Genomic DNA, 26911 nt, shown 5'->3' on the forward strand with positions numbered 1-26911 from the left:
GAACACTGTCCAACCATCTCATCCTCTGTCGTCCCCTTCTCCTTGTGCCCTCCATCTTTCCCAACACCAGGGTCTTTTCTAGGGAGTCTTCTCTTCTCATGAGGTGGCCAAAATACTGGAGCCTCAACTTCAGGATCTGTCCTTCTAGTGAGCACTCAGGGCTGATTTAAATGAATAATACAGACTGGGCTCTCCACTTAAAAGCCTTGTTGAAAAAGGAAAGCCTTAAATAAGCAACAAAAAGGGCAATGGAGATGTAATGGTCGGGGGGGGGGGGGGATTCCAAATAAATAAAGTTACACAGTTTAGAGATTATTTTTTTTAAAGCCCGAGTAAATAGGACAATGAAAAAGATTATGTATGAGATCCTTTTTGGTTCCCATGTCAGTTTCTTTCCGTTTTGTGGGATGAGGTTTTTGCTGGGACAGTATGCAGTGAATTTTAACATTGTTGTGTAGATATTTGTGTAAAGGCATGGTCCTCACAATAAACTGATATGTTGTTGATTATTTTTTTTAAAAAATATGAAAGCTACTTATAAAAGAGGCTAGAATACCAGATCACTATAAATCTCCTGGCATTTATGAATCTGCATCTGACCAATGCATTAAAGAACAACCTAGAACTCTGTTTAAAACAATTCGTTGCCTTTGGGTTGACTTTATCCTTTTAACCCACAGGTAAAAAGATGGCGTACCACAAAGTCGGCGCAGACCAGAGGGCACAATATCTAGACAGTGATGACCTCCAAGCCACTTCCCTGGAGCTAGAATGGGATATGGAGAAAGAACTGGAGGAGCCCGGCTTTGACCCTTTCCGGCTGGATGGGGCAGTCCATCAACAAGTGGGAATTACTCCAAACACAGACCTGGACCTGGAGCCCATCATCCAGCCATCGGCATCTCCCAAAGGGAGGTTCCAGAGGCTTCAGGAAGATCCGGATTACGTCTCCCATTATACAAGGCCTCCACCAAAGAGCAACCGCTACAGCTTTTGCTGGATATTTAAGCTATTTTGCACTGCTTTGAGTCTATTTATTTTGGGGGTTTTGATAGGCTACTATGGACACGTACGGTGCCCTCCTTCCCCACCACCACCTCCCAAACCAAGTGATCCTCACCTCAGCCAGGAGATTCTAAGAGAAATCCAAGCGAAGGATGTTGCACAGATTTACAGGTAAGTGTTTGGTTTAAAAGCAATTGCATGATGTTGGCAAACATATGTCTTACTCAGTATTTTCATTAGTATTTTCATTAGTATTTCATTATTTCATTAGTATTTTCATAAGGAGTGGATATACCCTCTTGGTAGCTCCACCACCCTCAGAAGCTTGGAGTGCTGGTGGCCTTGGAGAGGGCATTCTTTGTGGCAGACTTTTTAAGTTGTAGAACTGTGTTCCCATAGATGTGCATCTAGCACCTTCATTATACAACTTCTGGAGAAGGCTGGATGCACCTCAGCCTCGGCCCAGTATCCCTGAAGGAGCGTCTCCACACCCATCATTTAGCCCGGACACTGAGGTCCAGCGCGGAGGGCCTTCTGGCGGTTCCCTCACTTTGAGAAGCCAAGTTACAGGGAACCAGGCAGAGGGCCTTCTTGGTTGTGGCGCCTGCCCTGTGGAACACCCTCCCATCAGATGTCAAGGAAATAAACAACTATCTGACTTTTAGAAGGCATCTGAAGGCAGCCCTGTTTAGGGATGTTTTTAGTGTCTGGTGTTTTATCGTGTTTTAATATCCTGTTGGGAGCCACCCAGAGTGGCCGGGGAAACCCAGCCAGAGTGGTGGGGTATAAATAAATTACTACTACTACTACTACTACTACTACTACTACGACACCTCTTTACTCTGGCTTTTGGCACTTGAGATTAATATTTGTAGCAAGTATTTTTTTTTTCATGTTGTAACCTGCCCTTGGACCTTAGGGTGAAGGATGTGTTAACAACAACATCTGGGCAAGGTTTCCCCCTCTGCTGCATTTGTTGTTGTTCAGTCATTCAGTCGTTTCCGACTCTTCGTGACCCCATGGACTACAGCACACCAGGCACACCTATCTTTCACTGCCTCCCACAGTTTGGCCAAACTCAGGCTAGTCGCTTCGAGAACACTGTCCAACCATCTCATCCTTTGTCGTCCCCTTCTCCTTGTGCCCTCCATCTTTCCCAACACCAGGGTCTTTTCTAGGGAGTCTTCTCTTCTCATGAGGTGACCAAAGTACTGGAGCCTCAACTTCAGGATCTGTCCTTCCAGTGAGCACTCAGGACTGATTTCTTTAAGGATGGATAAGTTTGATCTTTTTTGCAGTCCATGGGACTCTCAAGAGTCTCCTCCAGCACCATAATTCAAAAGCATCAATTCTTCAGTGATCAGTCTTCTTTATGGTCTGCTAGATACACCTCTGTTAATTCTGACTTCTGGGATTGGCAATTTCAAAAACAGGCAGTCCTAGTTGGTAGACACGGTGGAATTAGGAGCAATGCAAAAGACAACTGATGTCTCAAGTGTTGTGGGAACAGAAATGCCATTCAATGACAACCACAAGTGTTTAGTGAATCTCACATGGCAAAGTAAGTCAAATTACGGCTCCCTGAGAGTAGCTCACAGGACTAGGTTGAAGCTTTCTCTTGTTGTGCTTGTGTTCTGCCTGCAGGGATTTATTATTATTATTATTATTATTATTATTATTATTATTATTATTATTATTATTAAAAGGGCAATCAAAATGTGTCAGCCGCCACTCCCCCATTAGCCTCAATTGGTATTGCCCCAGGAAAAAAACATTACCAACTGATCCTGCTGAACATATAAACTGTCTAGATTTAATTTTGCATGCTCCAGGTCTGTGCAGTGAGAACATGCCTGCCGACATTATACATATTCAGATGTTTTCATACTCTTGTATAACATGCCTACTGTGCGGGGGAAGTTTTCTTTCCAGAAGGAAAGTAGAGATACTGCTTCTCTTTGAGAAATAAATTTAACATAAATGATCACCAGCATCTGTTACATAGGAACATAGAAACATTCACCCACAAGATTATTTGAATCAAATACCCACATTCCTAGAACTTTAGCATTCAGATTTTTTTTTAATAGTGTCTCTTTAACCCCCTATTCCCTCAGCGTTAACCATATTCACAAGGTGTTTTTTTTAAAATTTTATTTTAAGTTGTTTTCTATTTACTTGTGTAAGCTCTCTTGTTCAGTTCCCTCCCTGGGGCTCTGCTTTGGACTGAAATGGTTAAATCCAGATACAGTGGTACCTCTGGTTAAGTACTTAATTCGTTCCGGAGGTCCGTTCTTAACCTGAAACTGTTCTTAACCTGAAGCACCACTTTAGCTAATGGGGCCTCCCGCTGCTGCTGCGCTGCCAGAGCACGATTTCTGTTCTTATCCTGAAGCAAATTTCTTAACCTGAAGCGTTATTTCTGGTTTAGCGGAGTATGTAACCTGAAGCGTATGTAAACCGAGGTACCACTGTACTCCCATGGAATTTAAGCCTCCTGGAACTGCCAGGAGGCATCAAGGACTGTTTCAGATCATTTGTGATACTACCGGTAATTGTTCCTGCTACTCCTTGGTTAACACACTGAATGGCTATGTTAAAAAAAAAAAAAAAAGATTTAGGGAGCAATCCTATACACAAGAAGCAAGTATATAGCAAGATAGCATGAATTAAGCTGGCATATAGTACACCAAATCCAAACTGTATTCCGGCTGACCCCAGCCTGAACCTGGCAGAAGGAAAACAAGACTTTAAAATAGTGTTTTAATTACTACTGCTTCTTTGGTGATCACTCGTAGCCAAGTAAGTTTTTAACAGTGAGTCTATAAGTGACTGTGGAGGCCAATTCTGGATTCACACGTCCTTCCACAGTGGGGATGTAGGTTTCTGGGCGGGAGTTGATCACGGTGAGGGTTTGCCAAACATAACTTCCTCTTAGCACGTTTCTCCCTTGTGTCCTGAGTTCGAGAGTCTTCAAAGCCCATGACACCTTTGGTAAAGGCTGTTCTCCAATTGGAGCCCTTGCAGGCCAGTGTTTCTCAGTTGTCGGTGTTTATACTACATGTTTTTTTACATTTGCCTTGAGAGAGTCTTTGAACCTCTTTTGTTGACCACTAGCATTACACTTACCATATTTAAGTTGGGAATAGAGTAGTTGCTTTGGAAGACAATAATCAGGCATCTGCACAACATGACCAGTCCAACCAAGTTGATGTTGAAGAATCATTGCTTTTACACTGGTGATCTTTGCTTCTTCCAGTACACTGGCATTAGTTCGCCTGTCTTCTCAGGTGATGTGTAAATTTTTTTGGAGACACTGTTGATGGAATCTTTCAATGATCCAGCGAGTGAGGTTTGAATTACAGCACTGTTTTTGCAATACTAACTTATGCTGAGTTGTCAGGTCATGGGACTGATCTGAAGGGGTTTAGGATCAACCCTAAATCTCCCCCCTTTTGGTCCCAAGCCTGCCACACCCTTGGAATGTCAATTATATTACCTTAGATTTACAGGGCTTGGCTGAGCCAGTTGGGGATGGGAGAGATACTCTGGTCTCTCCAGGTGAGCTGAGGATGGGGACTTATGCCCCCAGCCAGTGATCCAGTGGATCCCGCTCATCTTGGTAGATCTTGATATCAGAACTGCTATGGCCCTTCTTAGTAATATAATGTCAACACCACTAACTCTCTTAAAATGCGTAACTTTCCCACAGTCCAGTTTGTGAATCAAGACATTTTGCCCCCTCCCGAAATTGCTAAGCCCTCTTTCCACTGATATCTAAATGATGCCCCTTTAATGCACAGGCGGTGTATTTCGGCAAGTGCGGCGCCATCTTGGCACTTGCTCCTGGCAAACCGTGTTTCTTCTGAAGCACTGCCCCTGCAGAAATGCTTAATACTAGCGTTCCAATTATTGGCTTGTGTTGAATTTGCTAATTAGTCTGAAAGCATAGGCAGAGATGATTGCTTTTGTGTATTTAAGACCCCCAAAAGAGGAATTTTGAGAAAGGAGCACCCAAAAAGGGACAGTAATATAGCTAGTCAGGCTTCGGAACAACAGGGCTGAATATCACCAGAGCTGTCTGAAATGCATTAAAAATCCAAAAGAAATGAAGAGCTTTTTTGTCTCCATAGGCACTGGATTTTTCTGCCTGGTATTGCAGATGCCACACTGAAAATTACCAAGGCAGAAGGTGGGGCAGATGTTCTACTTAACTATGTGTTAACTTGTTTGAATCTCTGCTACCCCTAAACACAGAGCTAATCATTGTATAGCTGCAAGTGGGATCATCAACAAAATGTTCGGGTTTCCAATAAGACACACCCTTTCCCAAGACACTGCATTGTGTTCCACTCATATTCCCTTCCTGGTTTTCCACTACCATCATCCACAGTATTCCATGGCCATTGGGCTGCTATTTTTCAGGCGGGTGGGGAGGGAGATCCCTTAAGGAAGGACATTTCACAAAGAGAGCTTTCATTTTGTAGTCATCAACAGTGCTTCCAACAATAACACTGAAAGGAACTTATCTTCCAGTAAATGTAGACTGCCATTTATATGCTAAGAACTCAACAGTGGTGTACGTGGATCTAAGTTTGTGAGCGGGTTGTCTGTGTTATTCTGTCAACAGTGGAGGAGACATATTGGCAGACTGGAAGTTGCCATCTACGGAGTCAGATTGTTGGTCTATCCAGCACAGTATTTTCTGTACAGTCGTACCTTGGAAGTCAAATGGAATCTGTTCCAGAAGTCCGTTCGACTTCCAAAATGTTCGGAAACCAAAGCACGGCTTCTGATTCGCTGCAGGAAGCTCCTGCAACCAATCGGAAGCCCCATCGGACATTCAGGTTCCAAAGAACGTTCGCAAACTGGAACACTCACTTCCGGGTTTGCAGTGTTCGGGAGCCAAAACGTCTGAGTACCAAGGCATTCGGGATCCAAAGTATGACTGTACTGAGAAGCAGTAGTTCTCCAGGATTTCAGAGAGTGGACATTGCCAGCCTGACTTGGAGATGTCAGGGATTGAACATGGAACCTTTTGCACAGCCAGGCGCTCTGTGACTGAGCTTCAGCCCTTCTACGGCAGATATGTGGGGTAAAATGATGTCCGTGTTATCAATTTCTTTGTATCCTACTTTTCTGTGGTAAACAATGCTCAAACCAGCTCATGGTATCAAAAGAGTTCACATTATAAAACATGGCAACATTTCAAGATAATCCACTCACAATTACAAGACATACTAACAAAACTTAAATAGTCATATAGATATTAGTAGGCTCATCAAAAGATATTGCATTAATAAATACACATGATAATTCACAATCCACTAATGTTGTTGTTCAGTCGTGTCCGACTCTTCGTGACCCCATGGACCAGAGCACGCCAGGCACCCCTATCCTCCACTGCCTCCCACAGTTTGGCCAAACTCATGCTAGTCGCTTCGAGAACACTGTCCAACCATCTCATCCTCTGTCGTCCCCTTCTCCTTGTGCCCTCCATCTTTCCCAACATCAGGGTCTTTTCCAGGGAGTCTTCTCTTCTCATGAGGTGGCCTCAACTTCAGGATCTGTCCTTCCAGTGAGCACTCAGGGCTGATTTCTTTAAGGATGGATAAGTTTGATCTTCTTGCAGTCCATGGAACTCTCAAGAGTCTCCTCCAGCACCATAATTCAAAAGCATCAATTCTTCGGCGATCAATCTTCTTTATGGTCCAGCTCTCACTTCCATACATTACTACTGGGAAAACCGTAGCTTTAACTATATGGACCTTTGTCGGCAAGGTGATGTCTCTGCTTTTTAAGATGCTATCTAGGTTTGTCATTGCTTTCCTCCCAAGAAGCAGGCATCTTCTAATTTCGTAACTGCTGTCACCATCTGCAGTGATCATGGAGCCCAAAAAGTGAAATCTCTCACTGCCTCCATTTCTTCCCCTTCTATTTGCCAGGAGGTGATGGGACCAGTGGACATGATCTTAGTTTTTTTGATGTTGAGCTTCAGAACATTAATAAGTTGTGCCAGTATGGAAGCAGAATCCAAATAATAGAAAAAATGGATCGTCTTATCCGAAACTACCCACTAAACCATTCTGCTGCCCTTCCGGTCCAAAGACAAGAGTGGCGATGGTGGAAGGCATGTGAAAATGCAGCTTAGCCATGGGGTTGAATTTCTACATCATGATTCCCTTTGAGCTCAAGCTGTAACTTGGCAGTAGAACACATCCTTTGCCTGCAAAAGTTACTAGGTTCAATACCCGTTACCTCCAAGTAAGGGTTTCAGAACCCTGGATAGCTCCCACCAATCACTGCAGACAATACTGAGCTTCATGGACTATTGGTTTAACCAACTCACCATAAGCCATAGCCAATGTGATGCCTTCCAGATGTTGTTGGAGTACAAATCCTAACAATCCTAGTCAGAGATAGGGATGGGTGGATTGGTCCGCTTTGACTTTCTCCAAACCTAACTCCTCTGATCTTAAATTCAGTTTTCCACATTTCTGCAGCAATTTGAATTAAAATTAATTCCTCATGAAAATGAGTTTTTTAGTGCAGTGTTTCCCAACCTTGGGCCTCCAGCTGTTTTCGGACTACAATTCCCACCATCCCTGACCACTGGTCTTGCTAGCTAGGGATGATGGGAGTTGTAGTCCAAAAACAGCTGGAGGTACAAGGTTGGGAAACACTGTTTTAGTGCACGTTTCTTTTATGAAGCGCTTTTTGAATAATTTGAAAAAAAACACTATTTTGCAATTTTGCCTAATATGCACATTTTTTTTGCAAAGCAAATGCAATATAAAGAATTTGTGTACATTATTTTCACAAATGTATACCTTTTAATGCACATTCCCCTCCCCCACTGTATGCATTTCTGTACACATTACTTGGCTGGTGAATTCCGAGTGCAAAATTTGGAGATGTGTGAAGGTTTTGATTTGCGTATTATTTCGGTATGTGCAGATTTGGTAGGTTCACCTAAATCAAATTTCTCTCCCATCCCTAGTCAGAGATGGTGGTAATGACAGTCCAGCAACATTTGGAGGGCATCCCGTTGCTACCCAACCAAACAAATGCATACCTGCAGGTCTCTAGGGTTGTATGATTTTGTGTTCATCAGCAACGTGATGGATTTACTTTGTCCTTCATTGGGTATTTTCTTGCAGCAGTGAAAATCCTAAAACAGTATGTATGTATGTATATACATTTCTCCAGCACTTAACACAATGCACTGAAATAATTTCTGAAGGCCATAAAACACCTGTTTGTAGGTAAGAAGGAATTAGTAGGCTGTCCCTTGTGTGTGCATCACAACAGTGAGAGGCTTATAATGAACAGTGTAGGTTGAAGCCCAGGTGTTTCCTCCCATAATGTGATCGCATATAGAAATTCCTCCAAAGTTAAAGAGGCAAGTCAGCATAAAATGTACAGCACTTGCAAATGCATTCCACCAACCCATAAAAATGACGTCGCCTAACAGCAACGTGCAACATAAGAAAAGGGGTTCTTTTAATTATTACTGTGATTATTTGATTAATTTATGAATCGCTCTTCATGTGGGTCTCTAAGGGAGCAATCCTGTGCACACAAAAATGGGTGTAAAGCAAGACAGCATAAGGTTACACTGGACCCAAACCCAGTTCGGCCATTGGCTTGGCAAAGGGAAAACAAGCCTTTAAAATAGTGTTCTGTGCTGAAACAAAATAATAATAATAATAATAATAATAATAATAATCCTTCCAGTAGCACCTTAGAGACCAACTAAGTTTGCTCTTGGTATGAGCTTTCGTGTGCATGCACACTTCTTTAGATAAAGTGTGTATCTGAAAAAGTGTGCATGCACACGAAAGCTCATACCAAGAACAAACTTAGTTGGTCTCTAAGGTGCTACTGGAAGGAATTTTTTATTTTTTATTTTGTTTTGACTATGGCAGACCAACAACGGCTACCTACCTGTAACTGTTCTGCAGTGGTTTGTCGTGAGGCTGACCTAAACAGGCTTAGCATTCAGCCTATTTCCTCCTTTTCTACTCCCTGGCTCTGAGACTTGGCACTTGCAGTCTTAGTAGCATAGTTTTTGTTCCTATTGGTTGTTTTTGAAACTGTACTCGACCTTGCCCTGTTTCGCTTCATTTTTCATTTTTTTCTATTCCTTCCCTCCCACTTTTTGCCATAAATTGTTACTTTTAAATTCCTACTTTGCAGGCAACATCTGGGAAAAAAAAAACCACACAGTTCTGTGTAAGGTTCAAGTGTGCACTTTTCAGCATTTTGGATCTAGTGGTTATCTTTCCTTGTTCTGTTGCTCCACCTCGCCCTTGGTATTAATCAAAGACATTCTGAGGCCTGATCCTATGACGGTTCTGAGAGAGTCAGCAGTTCTGCTTAGCTATCCCTGGGGCATCCTTTGAGGAGAGGTTTTGAAGCAAACCTTTCAGAGCGAAAAACCTCAACAGTTTAATTAGCAGTCCCTGGTAATTGCTTCAACGATCATCAGGGTTTTGCTGCTACTGAATTAAACGTATCATCTTTCATTAACCATCCTGTGGATCTTTGGGGAAAGTGGGTGTGGAGAACTAGCCTCATGCCAGGTAGGGGTTAACTTCTCTGACAGTTAGAACCCTCAGGGGCGGGCTTAGCCTGGGTATAAAACACCCCTCCCAGTGGACAGTAAGGCAGTTGAAGTGTGGGCAGGAGGAGTTAGAGTTAAGTGCGGGGAGTTGAAGTGTGAGTCAAGAGATAGAGCTGGGAGTTTAGAGTCTTAGGTGGATGTTAGCAGAGAGGATAAAGAGATTGTGAAACGCATTGTTATTGATATTTAGTTTTCTATTAGAGGTATTAGGCCGGTAATATTTAGAGGTATTAGGCCGGTATAGGACAACTGTTTTAAGCTTATTGAACAACCTTTTATTTTATCAGCAACCACAAGCTTTGTACGCAATAAACATCTTTTTAGTTCACAATATCCTCGTCTGTGGTGAATGAAGTGGGCAGGATCCAGCTAGTGGTCTGAAGGGCTGCTGCTGGGAACTGTTTGTCGTTGGTGCAGCACTCATAGACCGTAAAACGTCCGGGGGGGTGGGCTGTACAGGGCGAAGGGCCCGCGACATTAAAGTGGTGGCAGCGTCGGGACGAAAGATTGTCATAAAGTGGTGGTCACGTTGAGATCAAAGATCTAAAGTGTTGGCAAGCAGTGCCAAGGTACAAGAAAGATTTAAGGGTGACGCATTGTGTGAAGTGTGAGGCTTAAAGAGGATTTAAGCAAACTTCTGTGAGACTCTACAATCTAGTCAGGAAGGGGATCGCATACACCTGGAAAGGGAGAAGGGGAATTCAGAGAGGAATTACCTGGCCCTAGGGTGTGGTGTGATAGCGCCTAAGACTGTGAGATTGTGAGAGAATTACAAAGATACCTTGCGTTTGAAACTATTTCAGGCAGAAAGGTTTATAGTGAGAGGTCGGAAAAGTACGCTGGACAAAGTGCACTGAGGTAACTTTAGGCGTGACTTTGGACCTAAACTGTGGAAACTAAGCCTGAAGAAATAGTTTAACTGAAACATCCTTGATTTAAGTACAAATATAATACCACCAAATAAATAGAAAATGCCACCTAGAAAGACTAAAACAGCTCTTAGGGACTCACAAGTAGAAAGCTCTGAAGAAGAAAATGGGGTTTCCCAGATTGAGGAAACCGGTACTGAAACATTTAACAAAAATCCTGATGAGGGGACTAGTTTTAAAGCCTCAGAGGAATTTGAGAAATGGAAACTTGAGAAGGAATATAATTTAAAACTCGAGCTAGCGAAATTACAAGCTGAGGCAAAAGAGAAAGAAATGACTTTAAATATTGAAAGAGAGAGAGAGAGAGAAAGAGAGGCAATGGAACTGAAAGAGAAAGAAATGACCTTAACTATTCAGAGAGAAAGAGAACGGGAGGAAAGAGAATATTTATTAGAAATGAAAAGACTTGAATTATCAGCTGTAGAAAATAGAAACAACAACAATAGTTCCACACAAAATCCTAGCAGGGTGGATTTAAAAAGATTCCCTGACTTCAGAGATAAAGACGATCCTGAAGCGTTTATCATTTCTTTTGAGAGGGCTTGCGAAGATTTTGAAGTAAAAGATGAGGAGAAAATGCAAATACTGAGAGCTCGTATTAGTGGAACATTAACAGAGATTTATTCTCAAATGCCATCTGATCAATCTAAAGATTTTGAAGCATTTAAACAGTTGGTTTATGTTAGATTCGGAATTACTGCAGAACAACTGAGACAAAAGTTTAGAACAATAAAAAAGGTGCGAGAGGAAACATTTGCTCAACTAGGAGCTAAAACTACAAATTATTTAAACAAGTGGCTAGAACAGGAGGGTGCTGATTCTGTGGCGAAAATAAAAGAGGTGATCGCATTAGAACAATTTTATGACACGATTAATAGTCATCTGAAGTATTTAATTAAAGAAAGACGCCCTAAAACCATCCTGGAAGCTGCTAATCTGGCAGATGAAATAAATGAAATCCGAGAACACGCTTATGATGCCCCAAAATATAAGGACAAACAGTGGGAAACAAATAAGTTTAAGAGAATGCAACCGCCCACAAAGTTTACCACAGAAACTGCCAAGAAAATTTTTCCCGCCAATGCAAATGTTCCCCATAACACGACTATGACAACGGGGGAGACTGAGGGAAAAGTAAATAAATATAGTGAGGGTAAAAGGCCTGAATTAATCTGTTGGCAATGTGGGAGAAAAGGCCATCGACAATTGGACTGTAGAACTGAACTCAGAACTAGGAGTGCAAATAATATCCCTCAGAAGCAGACATATTGTGTCCAAACTGTGGAGACAGAGCCAACTGCCAACATGGTTGCCACGGCAACCGAGGCCCAGTCAGAGGCTGATGAGTTACCAGTGGCCCAAGTTGTGAGGTGCTATATAATTCAACAAGATGACATGTTATTACACAAAACCGGAGAAGAAATTTGGGTGAATGGTAAACCATATAAAGGCTTAAAAGACACAGGGTCTCAGATTAGTATTGTACATCCTGATTTGTTAAAGCCAGAAGACTTTATTAAAGGCAAAACAATCAGTTTAAAAGGAATATCAAAACAGCCAGAAATCTTGTCAGTCGCATTAGTTAATCTGACATATAAACAATGGTCTGGAAAATGGCAAGTAGCAGTTTCACCAGAAATCCCAGCTCCAATGTTAATCGGGTGGGATCTACTTGACCATGTACAGAGTGCATTTGTAATAACTAGGGCACAAAAACTGCGACAGTTACCTCAGGAGGAAAGGCCTGATACAACTGTTGAACTGACACAAGATACAAGTATAATGCCAGTTACAAATAGTCAAGCAGCTAGTTTTGCAGCCAAGCAGAAACTAGATACAGATTTACAGAAATATTTTCAAGCCACAGCCGTGAATACAGTATTAACCCCTGAAAGCCCGGAGCGGTTTATAGTCAACAATGGGTTGCTATACAGGGAGATTCTTTTAAAGCCTAATAGAGGGGGTAATGAGATCCACAGGCAACTGATAGTACCTACTGAATTTAGAACCAAGATAATACAACATGCACATGGCAGTATCTTTGGAGGTCACTTGGGAATCACCAGAACCAAACAAAGGGTGTCCCAAAATTTCTTTTGGCCTGGGATGGGCAAGCAAATAAAGTTATTTTGTCGAACGTGCCATAGTTGTCAATTACAAGGACATGGGCAAGATAAAACGAAAACACAGGAGAGATCTTTTGAGCCAGGACAAGATATCTTATTAATCAGATCAGTAAACAGTGACAAGTTACAACTGACATGGGAAGGTCCTTGTAAGATCATTTCTAAAATGAATGATATAAACGATATAATTCCATACGGTGAAGGGAGGCGGGTCATGCATGTGAATAGGATAAACCCAATCAAGTCCCTAAACCATGAACCCAATCTAGACTACAATAGTCACGTTGTTGAAAAAGCCTGTGATATTGGTAAAGGAGTGTCTACCTGCAATATGACCAGTGACCTATCTGTGAGATCAGTTAGAACAACTAGTCAAATTTATGATAAACCACTCATCAGTTGGAAAGATAGAAAGAAAGACGTACTGGGAGTTATAGCTGGCATGGGGTCCCATCGACTTTCTATGAAAGTGAAAGTGTTTCCTACACTAGAGATTGTGTGGTGGGAGGATGGGTACCCTGCTGCTCATGCAACACAAATAAATGTCCAAAATGAATGTAGTTACACAGCATTAACAGGGCTACCACGTCAAAGGCATACAAAAGTAATCTTAAAATTGCTCGAAGTGGGAACTAATAAATCACTACAGACCAAAGATGAACTGACAACAAGGGAGATTGCTATGAGCAATAAGCAATCAGAGCTTGTTAGCCTACTTTCATTAAGAGATCACGCTTGCCTAGAAAGCTTCAGCAAGCTGACTAAAACGGAAGATATCCACAAACTTCTGCAAATAGTTCCCAGTGCATTTAAAAGCCAGACAACCAGTGTTTATGCAGCTTATGATGACCTGGAGTTGTGTGTACAAGTCTGCGAGCTTAAACATTTAACAGAGATCCTGAAGGAGGGAGAGGTTGAACTAAGAGAGCTTTTGACCCTGAGCAACAAGGACTCTACCCAGCTTGGGATCCACAATCGTTACAGACGCCTCGAGTGCAGAGATCGGAATGGGACGGTGTCATCTGGCCGGGGAAGACAGCTTACATCCCATCACGTTTGGCGGAGAAAAGACTGGTGTCCCGAGAAAGATACTTCTTGCGACGGTTAAGGACGATAAGGAGCGTAAAGGATCCTAAACCTCATCGCAGACGCCTTATAATGAAGACTCAAAGACAAAGGTTAATGGACAGTTACGGGTTTTCTTGCAATAAAGACCTAATGCTGCATGAACTATTGTATATAATGTTCACAACTATATGTACTTTTACTGAAGATGTAATATTATGCCATAGATAGGTAAAATAGGTAAGAGTTATAAAATGTATTGTTTATGTTAATGTTTAAAAATGTTGTTTGTATCAGAGGGATACTTTGGCTAGTAACACCTCTGATACAAACCTAAAAAGGAGGGAGGTATGTGGAGAACTAGCCTCATGCCAGGTAGGGGTTAACTTCTCTGACAGTTAGAACCCTCAGGGGCGGGCTTAGCCTGGGTATAAAACACCCCTCCCAGTGGACAGTAAGGCAGTTGAAGTGTGGGCAGGAGGAGTTAGAGTTAAGTGCGGGGAGTTGAAGTGTGAGTCAAGAGATAGAGCTGGGAGTTTAGAGTCTTAGGTGGATGTTAGCAGAGAGGATAAAGAGATTGTGAAACGCATTGTTATTGATATTTAGTTTTCTATTAGAGGTATTAGGCCGGTAATATTTAGAGGTATTAGGCCGGTATAGGACAACTGTTTTAAGCTTATTGAACAACCTTTTATTTTATCAGCAACCACAAGCTTTGTACGCAATAAACATCTTTTTAGTTCACAATATCCTCGTCTGTGGTGAATGAAGTGGGCAGGATCCAGCTAGTGGTCTGAAGGGCTGCTGCTGGGAACTGTTTGTCGTTGGTGCAGCACTCATAGACCGTAAAACGTCCGGGGGGGTGGGCTGTACAGGGCGAAGGGCCCGCGACAGTGGGCAGGATAGCCTCTCAGTTGTGGGAGCAGATGAGGCTGCCAGCATTTTTACATATTGACTTAGAAAGCTGACGCAGCATAGGGACTTAAGTTTGCAATGCAATGCACACTTAACCTGGTATTGACATGTCCTATTATTTGAAGCGTAGTCCTCCAGATGTTGTGTACAAGAACTCCCATAATCCCTGACCATTGGCATGCAGGAATCTCAGCTAAAGCATCCATGACCGATGGCCATCCAACCTCTGCTTAAAAAACTCCAATGAAGGAGAGTCCACCACCTCTCAGGAGAGTCATTCCACTGTCAAATGGCTCTTACTGTCAGAATTTTTTTTCTTTATGTTTAGTTGGAATCTCCTTGCCTGTAACTTGAAAACATTGGTTTGAGTCTTACCCTCCAGAGCAGGAGAAAACAAGCTTGTTCCCTCTTCCATGTGACAGCCCTTGTGATATTTGATGGGTGGGGTATAAATAATAAATTATTATAAATTATTATTATTTGAAGATGGCTTTTACTTCTCCTCTCAGTCTCCTCTTTTCCAGGGCTTGTTGTTGTTGTTCAGTCGTTCAGTTGTGTCCGATTCTTCGTGACCCCATGGACCAGAGCACGCCAAGCACGCCTATCTTTCACTGCCTCCCACAGTTTGGCCAAACTCATGCCAGTCGCTTCGAGAACACTGTCCAACCATCTCATCCTCTGTCGTCCCCTTCTCCTTGTGCCCTCCATCTCTCCCAACATCAGGGTCTTTTCTAGGGAGTCTTCTCTTCTCATGAGGTGGCCAAAGTACTGGAGCCTCAACTTCAGGATCTGTCCTTCCAGTGAGCACTCAGGGCTGATTTACAGTGAGCACTCAGGGCTAAACATGTCCAACTCCTTCAAACATTCCCCATAAGGCTTTGTTCATTTGGGATGGTGCGAATTGTACCCTACAACATCTATAAGGCACCACATTGCCTACCCCTGTACTAGACTATAATAGCAATACCAGTGTAAAATGATTGAGATAATATATGTGAAATGCTTTGCAGTGTGCTTTAAAGTGATGAGGGAAAGGCTGTGGTGAAGAGGTAGAGCACATGCTTTGCAAAAGCTCCCAAGTTCGATCCGTGGCATCTCCAGGTAGGTCTGGAGAGTACCCTGCCTGAAACCATGCAGAACTACTACCGGGCAGTAGCCGCTAAATGGACCAATAGATAGACCTAGGTGGACCAATGTGGGCAGGTTCCTACATCCTTATGATATATACATATAAATGCTAATTATGTATGCATGTATGTATGTATGTATGGGGACGTGGGTGGCGCTGTGGTCTAAACCACAGAGCCTAGGGCTTGGCGATCAGAAGGTTGGCACTTCAAATCTCTGTGATGGAGTGAGCTCCCGTTGCTTGGTCCCTGCTCCTGCCAACCTAGCAGTTTGAAAGCTTGTCAAAGTACAAGTAGATAAATAGGTACCGCTCCAGCGGGAAGGTAAACAGTGTTTCCGTGAGCTGCTCTGGTTTGCCAGAAGCATCTTAGTCATGCTGGCCACATGACCTGGAAGCTGTACGTCGGCTCCCTTGGCCACTAAAGTGAGATGAGTGCTGCAACCCCAGAGATGTCCGCAAGTGGACCTAATGGTCAGGGGTCCCTTTACCTTTATGTATGTATGCATGTATATATGTATAACCTTTTCCCAGATGGGACTCAAAGCAGTTTACAGACAAAAATAAGAACTGTTAAAAACAATTGTTAAAAAATAATAAAATAAACATTGATAGAAGTAAAACTACGTATGAATATAAAATCTATTAAAACAGCACGGCACAAGCCCTCCCATTAAAAGCTGTCAGTTCCCAAAAGCCTGATGGAACAGGGAAGTCTTCACCTCCTTTTGGAAAGAGAAGGACAGAGCAAGTCTAGCTTCTCTAGGAATGGCATTCTGAAGTCTAGGAGCAGCTTCCAGAAAGGCCCTCCCCCACATCCCTTCCGAGTGCACCAGTGGAGGTGGCGGGACCGAGAGAAGGGGTTTTTCAGATAGCTTGGACCTAATCCGTGTAGGGCTTTATAGGCAGTGCTCCCCCCCCCAAAGATGGAGCACAGTTCCGACAGCAAGGGAGGCAGGGGTGCATTTATTTGACCTGCACCAGAACCAGAAGCAACCTCAAAACCTGCTAGGGAGACAGCTTACTGTAGTGTTTAGCACTTCTGTAGGCTGTGAACATGGCTGTTGTCAAACCAGCATCTGTTCAGGGCTGCCCCAAGTCACTCAGCGACTTACTGTAACAACTTCATGGTGAGTTCCGGCACCTATTTTTCTTGGGGGTGGGGAGCACTGTTTATAGGCTATAACCAGCACTTTGGATTGTGCCCGGAAACAGACCAGTAACCAGCATAGCTGTTGCAGCAGGGGACTCATATTCTCCCTAGAGCCCATATTGTTGTCACGCCAGAAATTCTCAAACGCTTAGATGTTGTTAGAAAAGGAAAGTAGGTTTCTCTTGATGTATGGTGCTGTTAAATATGTTACTGCAGCTCTGCGGCATGTGTCCGCAACAATTAGCAATTAGCTTCCTGCCTTGTGTACACAAATCAAATTGCACAAGCCTCCAGGGAGATGAGTCTTCCTCCGGTTGCTACTCGCGGGACTTCTCCTCCAAGTCGTCAATCCTGCAAGCAGCCATTTACCGAAGGGGTGCTAATAAGACAGGCCAGGCAGCTCTCAATTCTGCAGAGAATCGCCAGTCTTCAGGTCCGTTGTACTGAATTGAACTATTGTTCATTCCGTGCTCACAACAGGAGTGACAAGAATGAAGGCCGTTAAGGAGTGAGGTTTTTTATTTTTTTATTTTTTATTTTTTATTTGTTCTCTGGGAATCGATCGGGGATAATGAAATTGACGTTGTCTGAATAGTAATCAGTTTCAATGAGCGGCATGTTGCAGTGGCCTTACTGAAAGGAGACGGCTCGTCACAGTTCATTTCATATGGAAAGCTGATGAGTTTCCTGGGGTACTTCAGCATCAGGCTGAAATAATCACAACCAAAATTGATTTTATTCAAAGGCAAATAACTTCTTTTTTTAACAATATGTTCCTTAGCTTTGAAATGGGAGTGTGGTGACTTTCAAACAAGGAGAATGAGTGTGTGTGGAGAGAGAGGGGAGGTTGTGGGGAAGAGTGTTCACTCTCCATGCAAACCATTGTGCTGGTCTCATTGTGCTGTTATGTAATGCCAGTGTGGTGTAGTGGTTAAGAGCGGTAGACTCGTTATCTGGGGAACCGGGTTCGTGTCTCCACTCCTCCACGTGCAGCTGCTGGGTGACCTTGGGCTAGTCACACTTCTCTGAAGTCTCTCAGCCCCACTCACCTCACAGAGTGTTTGTTGTGGGGGAGGAAGGGAAAGGAGAATGTTAGCCGCTTTGAGACTCCTTCGGGTAGTGAAAAGTGGGATATCAAATCCAAATTCCTCCTCCTCCTCCTCCTCCTCCTCCTCCTCCTCCTCCTCCTCCTCCTCCTCCTCCTCTTCTTCTTCTTCTTCTTCTTCTTCTTCTTCTTCTTCTTCTTCTTCTTCCCGGTTGACAGCTGGATAGTAGGGATGCTTGAAGAAGCTTGAAGAAGTTGAGTTTCAATATGGACCGACGTGTTCCACCCCTCCTGGGCAAATATACAAATTGGAGCTTAATAGTTCGTCGGCTTTCTGAATTTTCTGAAATATGAAATGTGTATTTTGAGAGATAGCATGCTTAGGAATTCGTGGTTTTTTTTGGTAAGAATATTGAGATTTAAATGGGGATCTTTCTCTGCGTGTTTTAAAAAGGCAAAAATGGGATGCAGCAGACTTAGTGGGGAACACATGTGGCATGTTCAGGAAATAAATTAACTCCCCCATCCTTATTGGGCACATGAGCTGTGTCTACTGAAAAGTAGCAGGAAAACTGGTGCATGTGCTATACCACATCCTGGTTAGTTTCCCCTCCTTGGCGCTACATATCACACAATTATGTTTATCTACTCCAGGTGTGTAGAGGCCTTTGACCCTCCAGTTGTTGGGTGAACTACAACTCTAATCAACCCTAGCCATTGGCCATGTTCCACATCTGGAGGCCCAAAGGTTCATCTCACCTACTGTAGGCCCATCAGTGCCACCACCAATACGGAGCTGGAACAAGGAAAGTTGCTACGTGAGGATGTCTCATGACATGCTACTCTTTGTACCTGTTACATGATGAGCTGGAAGGATGCTGGTGGGCACTGAAACTGGTATTGTATACATCAGTGACACCTGAGATGATTATTCATCATCATGCCTGAAAGATTATTAGTCACATACATACATACATACATACATACATACTGCAGACTTGGAAAGGGTGCAGAAGAGGACACACAAGATGTTCCAGGAGCAAGATCAACTCACCAAGGTGAGGAAAGGTCTCTTAGCGCCTTCCCAAAGTTGGGAAAGTGCTAGCTAGGCTTTCAGAAGGAGTTGGGAGGACTCTAGGACCCTGTCTGAGCCTCACGCCTCTTTCCCAAAGCCCAGCACCATGCTTACCAGGCTTCGAGACAGCGCCCCCTCCCATTTGCTCAGCACCCAGTGCTACTTGCAGAAACCTAAATCTGCCCCTGCCTCAAGTGTCAAAAACCAAGGTAAATAAATGTGTCTTTGGCATTGTCTGAAAGCTGTACAATGAAGCAGCCAGACACACTTCTGTGGGGAGCAAATTCCACAACTTATTGTTATTAGAGGGGTATGTGTTTTGCCCTGTGCTTCACCCTGCTTTCCTTGCTCTTTAACTTGAGAGGGGATCAAAATTAATTCTGGAAGTGACAAATATTTGCTGTAGTTTTCAGCTTGACTCCCCGACCTTAATATGTTTGTTTGTTTTTATTTCACATGATTTATATTCTGCTTGATTGTAATAAAACCTCAGAGCGGTTTACGATAATAATAAAAGCATAAGTAAAAACAGTTAAAAACCATTGTTTAAAACATTCAAAATATAATTAAAATCAATGATCAGCCAAAGAGCAGATTAAAATCTGTGCTAATATTCTACACATCTGGAGAGGCCCGCCTAAACGGAAATGTTTTTGCCAAGAAGAAAAAAGTGAAGTTGCTTGCCTGATTTCAATAGGCAGGGAGTTCCAAAGTGTGGATGTGGCCACACTAAAAGATCTATTTCTGAGTGTTATGAGATGCCTGTAATAAGCTCCAAGGCATATGCCTACAGATGAAATCACAGCACCAAAATGAGTCCTGACATGATTGTGGAATCAAGATGACACTTTCTTTTCCCACTGAAATTTAATCAGTGCACACATATGCCGAACTGGAGCCAACCCATATGGAAGAACAAAATGCAAACCAAAGAAAGTGACAAAACTGTGCATTCTCCGTGGTTGAATAATGTCTGGTTATCAAAATGAAAAAAAAAAATGGCAAAACATTATCACATCTATGCTGTTTCAGGAAGAAGATCAGGTATCTTCCCCCCGCCTCCCCCCCGCCCCAAACCCTAAAATCCAGGGAGAAATTCGGGTAGGGATAATTTTGTAAGCACTCCTAAATGCTACTGCTCATCTTAGTCACCTGCTGTGATAAAGTTAATCTTTTTCTCACACTCCCATGGACACTCTCTCATAAGCATTCAATTAGCATTAGGAATGCTCGTTAGAAATCTATTCAGCCTCTCCTTTGTTTCTCCAGATCGCTAAGAATGAAATGTCAAGCAGCTCTTTAAAATTTCCATTCATCTTATTAACGATTTCTTAGTACTGGATAAACAATCATTTTCCCAAAGTCTCAGACATGACCAGCAATTTGTACATTATTATATTTTAAATTAATAATAAAAAGAAACACCATACACCCACCCACCCACACACACACACACCACCTGTGCACTGACTCCCACACAGTGGTCTAAAGAGCAAGCACAGCTGCAAAGTGCCTGGGATTGTATGGCTGCATCCTTTGCATGTACTGGTATTTTCATCGGGGTAATGCATCTGCAGATGACCGAAGAACCTAAGAAGATCGCTGCTGGGTTGAGACCAAAGGCCCATCTAGTTCTAGCATGTTGTTCTCTCGGTGGGAAGCCTGAAAACAGCACCCAACCGCAACAACACTTGTCCCCTTCGCCATTTCCAGAAATTGGTAGTCACAGGCATACCAAGTCTAACCCTTGGTCCACCTATCTCAGTATTATAGAGGCTCTTCAGCACTTCAAAGAATCTGTCTACTGGAGGAGGAGGAGGAGGAGGAGGAAGAAGAAGAAGAAGAAGAAGAAGAAGAAGAAGAAGAAGAAGAGGAGTTTGGATTTGATATCCCGCTTTTCACTACCCGAAGGAGTCTCAAAGCGGCTAACATTCTCCTTTCCCTTCCTCCCCCACAACAAACACTCTGTGAGGTGAGTGGGGCTGAGAGACTTCAGAGAAGTGTGACTAGCCCAAGGTCACCCAGCAGCTGCATGTGGAGGAGCGGAGACGCGAACCCGGTTCCCCAGATTACGAGACTACCGCTCTTAACCACTACACCACACTGGCTCTGAAGAGAATTTTGTTTTCCACCCGGACGTGCCTGGGGTTGAACATGGGGCCCTTTTTCCTGCATTCAAAGCAGTTTGCCTACCGCAGAGCTGCAGCTCTTCCCCCCCCCCACTTTTAATTCTAACCACTTTGCCCTTTTTCCTGCGCTGCAGCCGGAATGCCCATCTTCATCACCCAGAAGTGATTATACCTAAACCTGCTGGATGCACTCTGATGTGTCCTAGCGCTCCCTGCACCCCACACCGCTCCTGTTCCTCTTAGTTAGATTTGCATTTTGCAACGCACTTCCAGACATTGGATCACTGCGAGCCACCTGCATCTGCTGACATATTCAAATAATTTGGGATGGAGGCCAGTTCTGTGCAGGGCCTGTGCCCACTGCTTACGTGCTTGACAGTAACATCTGGCAACACAGATGCTGAATTGGAGAGAGCCGTAATTATTTTGAGAGGAGGAGGAAAGTTGTCACGCACGATTATTATCACTCTCCCATTGCAGGTATTAAAAACCGGGGAGCTAATTCTGTTCTTAGATGGCAGCATATGTTTTTCTTTCTTTCTTGGGGGGGGGAGTTATCAGCACTTTGTTTTCTTCATTGCATCTTTGAGGTCAAGCTCGCTTGATGCTGGGTGCTATTTACAGGCTTAAAAACGAACAGACGTACCCTGAAAAGAGAGGAGTGGAGATTTCAAAAAAGCAAGGGAACAGAGAACGGTGCGTGTTTTCTTTTATTGGAACACTGACACAATAGCCATTGTGAGGGCTGCCAAGCTATGCAGGGGAGTCCATTCGAAGTGGAGGCACTGTGCTGGTTATGGGCCATGTCCCCGAGCCAGTCGTCAACAAAAGCTGTCGGATTCGGTCCCAGTGAAAGGACTGTGCTTCTGCCATGCTTTTCTCAGCTGTGGTGACCTTTGGATTCCCCCCCCCTTTTTAGTCTTTTTCACCCCCTTCAGCATCTTCTCTGCTTCTTGTCTTCTCCCACTTCCTCCCTGTGTCCCTTGCAGGTTATTAATAGAATATGACAGGTGTGATTGAACGTGCATGTGTATTTGCAGAGTTATCGTGAAGCAAATATTTAGACTGTCTGGTAAGGCAAGCAAATCAGGGGCTGTGGGGTGTGTGTGTGTTTGTATTTGTGTGTGTGTGTGTGTGTGTGTGTGTTTTAATTAGAAGAGGCAGTTGAATACCCAGAGTCTGCACCTGCATTGCAAAGAAGCATTGGAATGACACTGCTTCATTGCAGACAGGTTGAAAACCACTGGACATGTCGTTTCAGTGATATAATTTCGGAGAACAGGAGTATTAAAAAGGAAAAGGAAAATGCCACGCTATGGAATATATTTAGTTCAGAATGGTGGGAACAACCCACCTGAATGTCAGCATGTTTGGACCTTGTTGGTTTTCTTGTAAGAGCAATGTCATCACCAACAACAAAATTGCTGTCGTTTTTTCCTTTATTTCTGACATTTCTACCCAGCCTTTCTATATGGAACGTTATGGACAGAGCAATCCTAACTATAGGATGCCCATGTAAAGTACCTCTGTTCTGAACTCTGCTTAAGAGCTTCTGGGAGGGGCCACTGCCAGCTGAGTCTGCAGGTGAGCATGCTGCCAAGCTTTGAAGATTGGCCCCTAGGTCACATGACAGGAGGGTGGAATAGGTGTAAAGATCTCCATGCCCTATCCTGCTCTCACCACACACCCAGAACATCTTGGTACCTAGTACAAACTGTCAGCATCTTGCAGGGCCAGCACATCCCATTTTGCTGCCTAAGGTGGAATGGGAATGTGGTGTCATGCTGTCCCCCACTGTGCTGTCATGCTGTCACCATGCCCTGATGAAGCCCCCCTTACCTGTGGTGGCGGCGATGTCTGGTGAGATCTCGCCAAAATCTCACAAGATTTCATGTGTTCCATGAAATCTCATGCAATCTCGCAAGAAACCAGCCACAGTTTCTCTGTTGGTGGTGAGATGAGCAGGCCAGCCCTGACATCCAGCCACACAATGATATGAGTTGTGATCTGTAGGTCACATGCCAAACCCAGTATCCCCCTGTTGTGTCGTTGGCATAGGGATGTTGGAGGAATTTGATTCAGTTCATGTTTAAAAGTGAATCTAGCCAATTCACACTTTCTGAAACAACGCACAAATTTTAACATGGGCAATCTTTGAAATTTGCGCATCTCTGAATTTTGTAATGCAGTTCTGAAACCAGGTATTGTGTACCAAAATGCCTACACACCATGGATAAATTGCATAAAGTGAAAATAGCAGTGAAAATAGCACATAACATTCGATATATGGGGGCAAATATGAATATTAGGCAGAACATGCTTTGCAAAATGTGCATATCAGGCAGAAATGCATTAACAAAATCTGTATTACAAAAAAATGCACTAAAATGTTGGTAAATTCTCATGAGGACTTTTTTTTTTTTAAGAAATCACTAACATGTGGAAATGTGGAAAAATGAGAAACTGGGAGAAACTGAAATTGCATTACAGAGAGTTGGACTAAACGACCCTTTGGGTCCCTTCCAGCTCTACAATTCTATGATTACAGGACAGATTTGTCCTTCCCTACTTAAGAGGCAGGAACTGCTAGGCTTAACATCTGGATGGAAACTGCAGCCTGCCTACACCATTAAAAACACACCATATGGTTTTTAAGTGGACTTCACACAAGTTAAGCAGGTGCCTGTTTCCTCTCACAGTTAATTTTCCTGTACACGTGATGTTCATTATATGTGGCAAAAAAATGTCTTATTGGGACTAATGTATGACACAGCCTTTCATGCAATGCCTCCGGTGATTAATGTTCCTTATTATTTTCAACATTTCTTTTCCCTTTGACTAAGACATTCAAATCATCCTTCTCACTGGTTCAGAAGATTGGAGGATGGGGGAGGAGGGCCGAGAATAGGATTATCTGTTGAAACTGTGCTGCCTTCTCCTGCCTTATGGTGGCATATTAATTCTTGAGTCAATATTGCTGGTCAAGAGAGAGAGAGAGAGAGAGAGAGAGAGAGAGAGAGAGAGAGAGAGAGAGAGAGAGAGAGACTATTATGTGGTTTGGCTTAATGAAATATTGCTGAACTGTAACAAAATGGAAACAGTAGAATAACCTTTGCAGCTTTTAAGAACAGCACATCAAATTGCCTCGCTAATTATATTTGATCCATGTGCCTTGCGGTTTCTTTTCTTTTCTACACTCTGTTCTGAAAAGTTTGCAACTGTGCAACTGCCTATAAAGAGGGGATGTTAAGTGGTGCAGGGGGGAGAGGAGCTGGGGTGTGGGGATGCAGAGATAGAGCGGAAGCTTAAGATTGTGGCAGAGTTTTGTTTTTGTTTTTTTAAGGAAAATTTGGAACTGTCCAATGTTATGTGCATCCTTGCAACATGGTCGTGCATTTTCCATGCGTGTGCATACATTCTTTCTTGCTTAAATTCTTTGGGAAATCCCCAGAACTGGGAACTTGGCCGCAGTTAATGCCCTAATCATTTCCCTATAAATAATGTCATTGTGGATGCCTTTGCCATAACATTAACAACTACACATGACTTCTTAAAACAGGGGTCTCCATATTCTATAGATTAGAATTACTGGTAAATATTATGTGGGGAGTAGCAATGTGTCAGGGAACTGTCCCCGGCGCAGCGCAAGGTGGTGGAAGGGCTCTCAGGATGCTACATAGAATCATAGAATCATAGAGTTGGAAGAGACCGCAAGGGCCATCCAGTCCAACCCCCTGCCAAGCAGGAAAGAGAGCCCCGGCCCCACCTGACCAGCAGCACCTCCTCTGGCAGTGGAGGGAGCAGCGAGGCTTCTAGCGGGGAAGGCCATGGATCTCAGGACATGGAGGGTTGAGGCTCTGGGGATGTCGGAGAGACCCTGCACTCCCCTAGCCCCAGGGGTGATGAAGGAGGCACGCAATTTCCATCACCCCAAAGGCGTCGAGGGGTGAAACGAAAGGATGGAAGGCGGGGTTTTCGTATACTGAAACTCTTTTGTTGGTGTCAGAACTGGAAGGGGCCATTCCCGGATACTGCTGGCACTTGATACAGACATGAACTTGTTAGCTCTGCACTGTACATAGTTTGCACAATAAAACTATTAGAAGAAAACTCGGAGTTTTGCCTGCTTACTCATGAGCAACTAACCGAGGACCTTATGCAATGGAAGGATCGAGGTCAGGCAGAGGAGAAACAGGTAAGCTGGAGACCATGATCTGTGGTTCTAGGAGAGTGTGGGCTATTTTACTTTTTGCATTGCTGTCAGACATTTTTTTTTTTTTACATCACCTGTCATCACACAACATTTTCATGATTTGGGTTTTTTGAATTGCCCCGATGTTCTTGTTGAATTGCCCATTCCACCCTCCCCCTGTATCTGCCCATTTTTACTCTGGCTTTCCATTTTTTTAAAAGGCCTGAGTTGTGGGTAGTTCTCCTCTACCAGATCTATGAACTGTAAATCACGTTGTAGTCTCCTCAATCGACACATCTCTATGTGGAGTCAGAGATAAATTTGGATAACCTTTTGGGCCACCAACTGTAGATGTGGAGTCACGAACGATATCTGAAATGAACTTTGCAGTCTTTTGCATGTTTTGTCAGAAAACCACTTCTGCCCTGAAGAGGAGGTGGAGTTGCGGGCAGTCACGACCCTGCCACGTGCATAGGGGCTGCGAGCTCAGCCCCTGTGTGATAGAGGGATTCCCGGCCACGTCACTCACCCGGCCGACCAATTCGGTTGGCCAGAGTATGTGGCCTGCCCTATTTAAGTGGAGCGCGGGCAGGAATTCTTCCTGTTTTCCCCGCTCCAGCAGCCTACCCTGCACGCTGAGCCAGATGTGTGGGATATAAATAAATTATTATTATTATTATTAGTATTATTATTATTATTATTATTACACCAGTCCCGAGCGGCATGGCTATTGCACCATCTTAGCGCCACCCTGGGATCTGAGCATTGTGAGGCCGCTAGGGAAGGATGGTGTGGGGACAGGGCAGCCACACACCCCTCAATCTCTACCTTGCATGAAAAAGAACCTTAGAAAGATGCAGTTGGAAGTGAAGAGAACCCGGGGGGAGGGGGCAGCCTATTTCCCCTTTCCCTTTAGGAAAAACAAATGTCAGGAGGCAAGAGGCATGGGACCCCAGGAGTCACCTGAGTCTTGACCTGAGAGCTTTGGCAGTGTGGAAAGAAGAGAGGGAGCGGGGAAGCGAAGGTGACAGGTTTCTGAAGGAGTGGATGTTTAGTGCTGGAAGAGGGACAGCTAGGAGGAGAAATGTGAAGATTTCCTACACAGTTTATTGCTAATGGATCAGTCCTGGTTGTCCTTTTTGAAAAATGACCAGTCCCTTCCCCGGCATTTTTGTGCTTTAGTTTCACTAGCATTCCTCTCCCTTAAGGTCTGTTAAGGTAAGGTTTATGGCAGGGCACACTATATTCTTCCAATGCTTTACAGTGCACAGCATATTGTGTTTTCTTTTCTCTGACAGTAAGACAGTAACTTACTCTGGTGTTAAATAAGGGTTCGGCCCCTTGGGTTTGTCAGTGTGGGTTTTGGGATGGTGAAGGCATTGATGCAGAGTAGAGAGCTTTTCTTTCAGACAGGTCCACATTCCGTCAGGGGAAAGTGGTCAGGGGCCATGTACTGGCAGTGGAGAAGGGATTGGGGCCAGAAGTTGGTGGGGCCAAAGCTAAAAACTGGATGAGGGGACACACA

General features: G+C 43.7%; 1 protein-coding gene across 1 annotated transcript in view; it reads left to right on the forward strand.

Annotated features, from left to right (window-relative positions):
* The window catches only part of NAALADL2 (N-acetylated alpha-linked acidic dipeptidase like 2), a 506548-nt gene that overhangs the window by 137899 nt on the left and 341738 nt on the right, over positions 1-26911 (forward strand). Inside the window, 1 exon segment of the mRNA XM_033150674.1 lies at positions 681-1176. Coding sequence (XP_033006565.1) covers positions 681-1176 — 496 coding nt within the window.

The sequence above is a fragment of the Lacerta agilis genome, chromosome 5, assembly GCF_009819535.1.
Source record: "Lacerta agilis isolate rLacAgi1 chromosome 5, rLacAgi1.pri, whole genome shotgun sequence".
Classification (NCBI taxonomy): Eukaryota; Metazoa; Chordata; class Lepidosauria; order Squamata; family Lacertidae; genus Lacerta; species Lacerta agilis.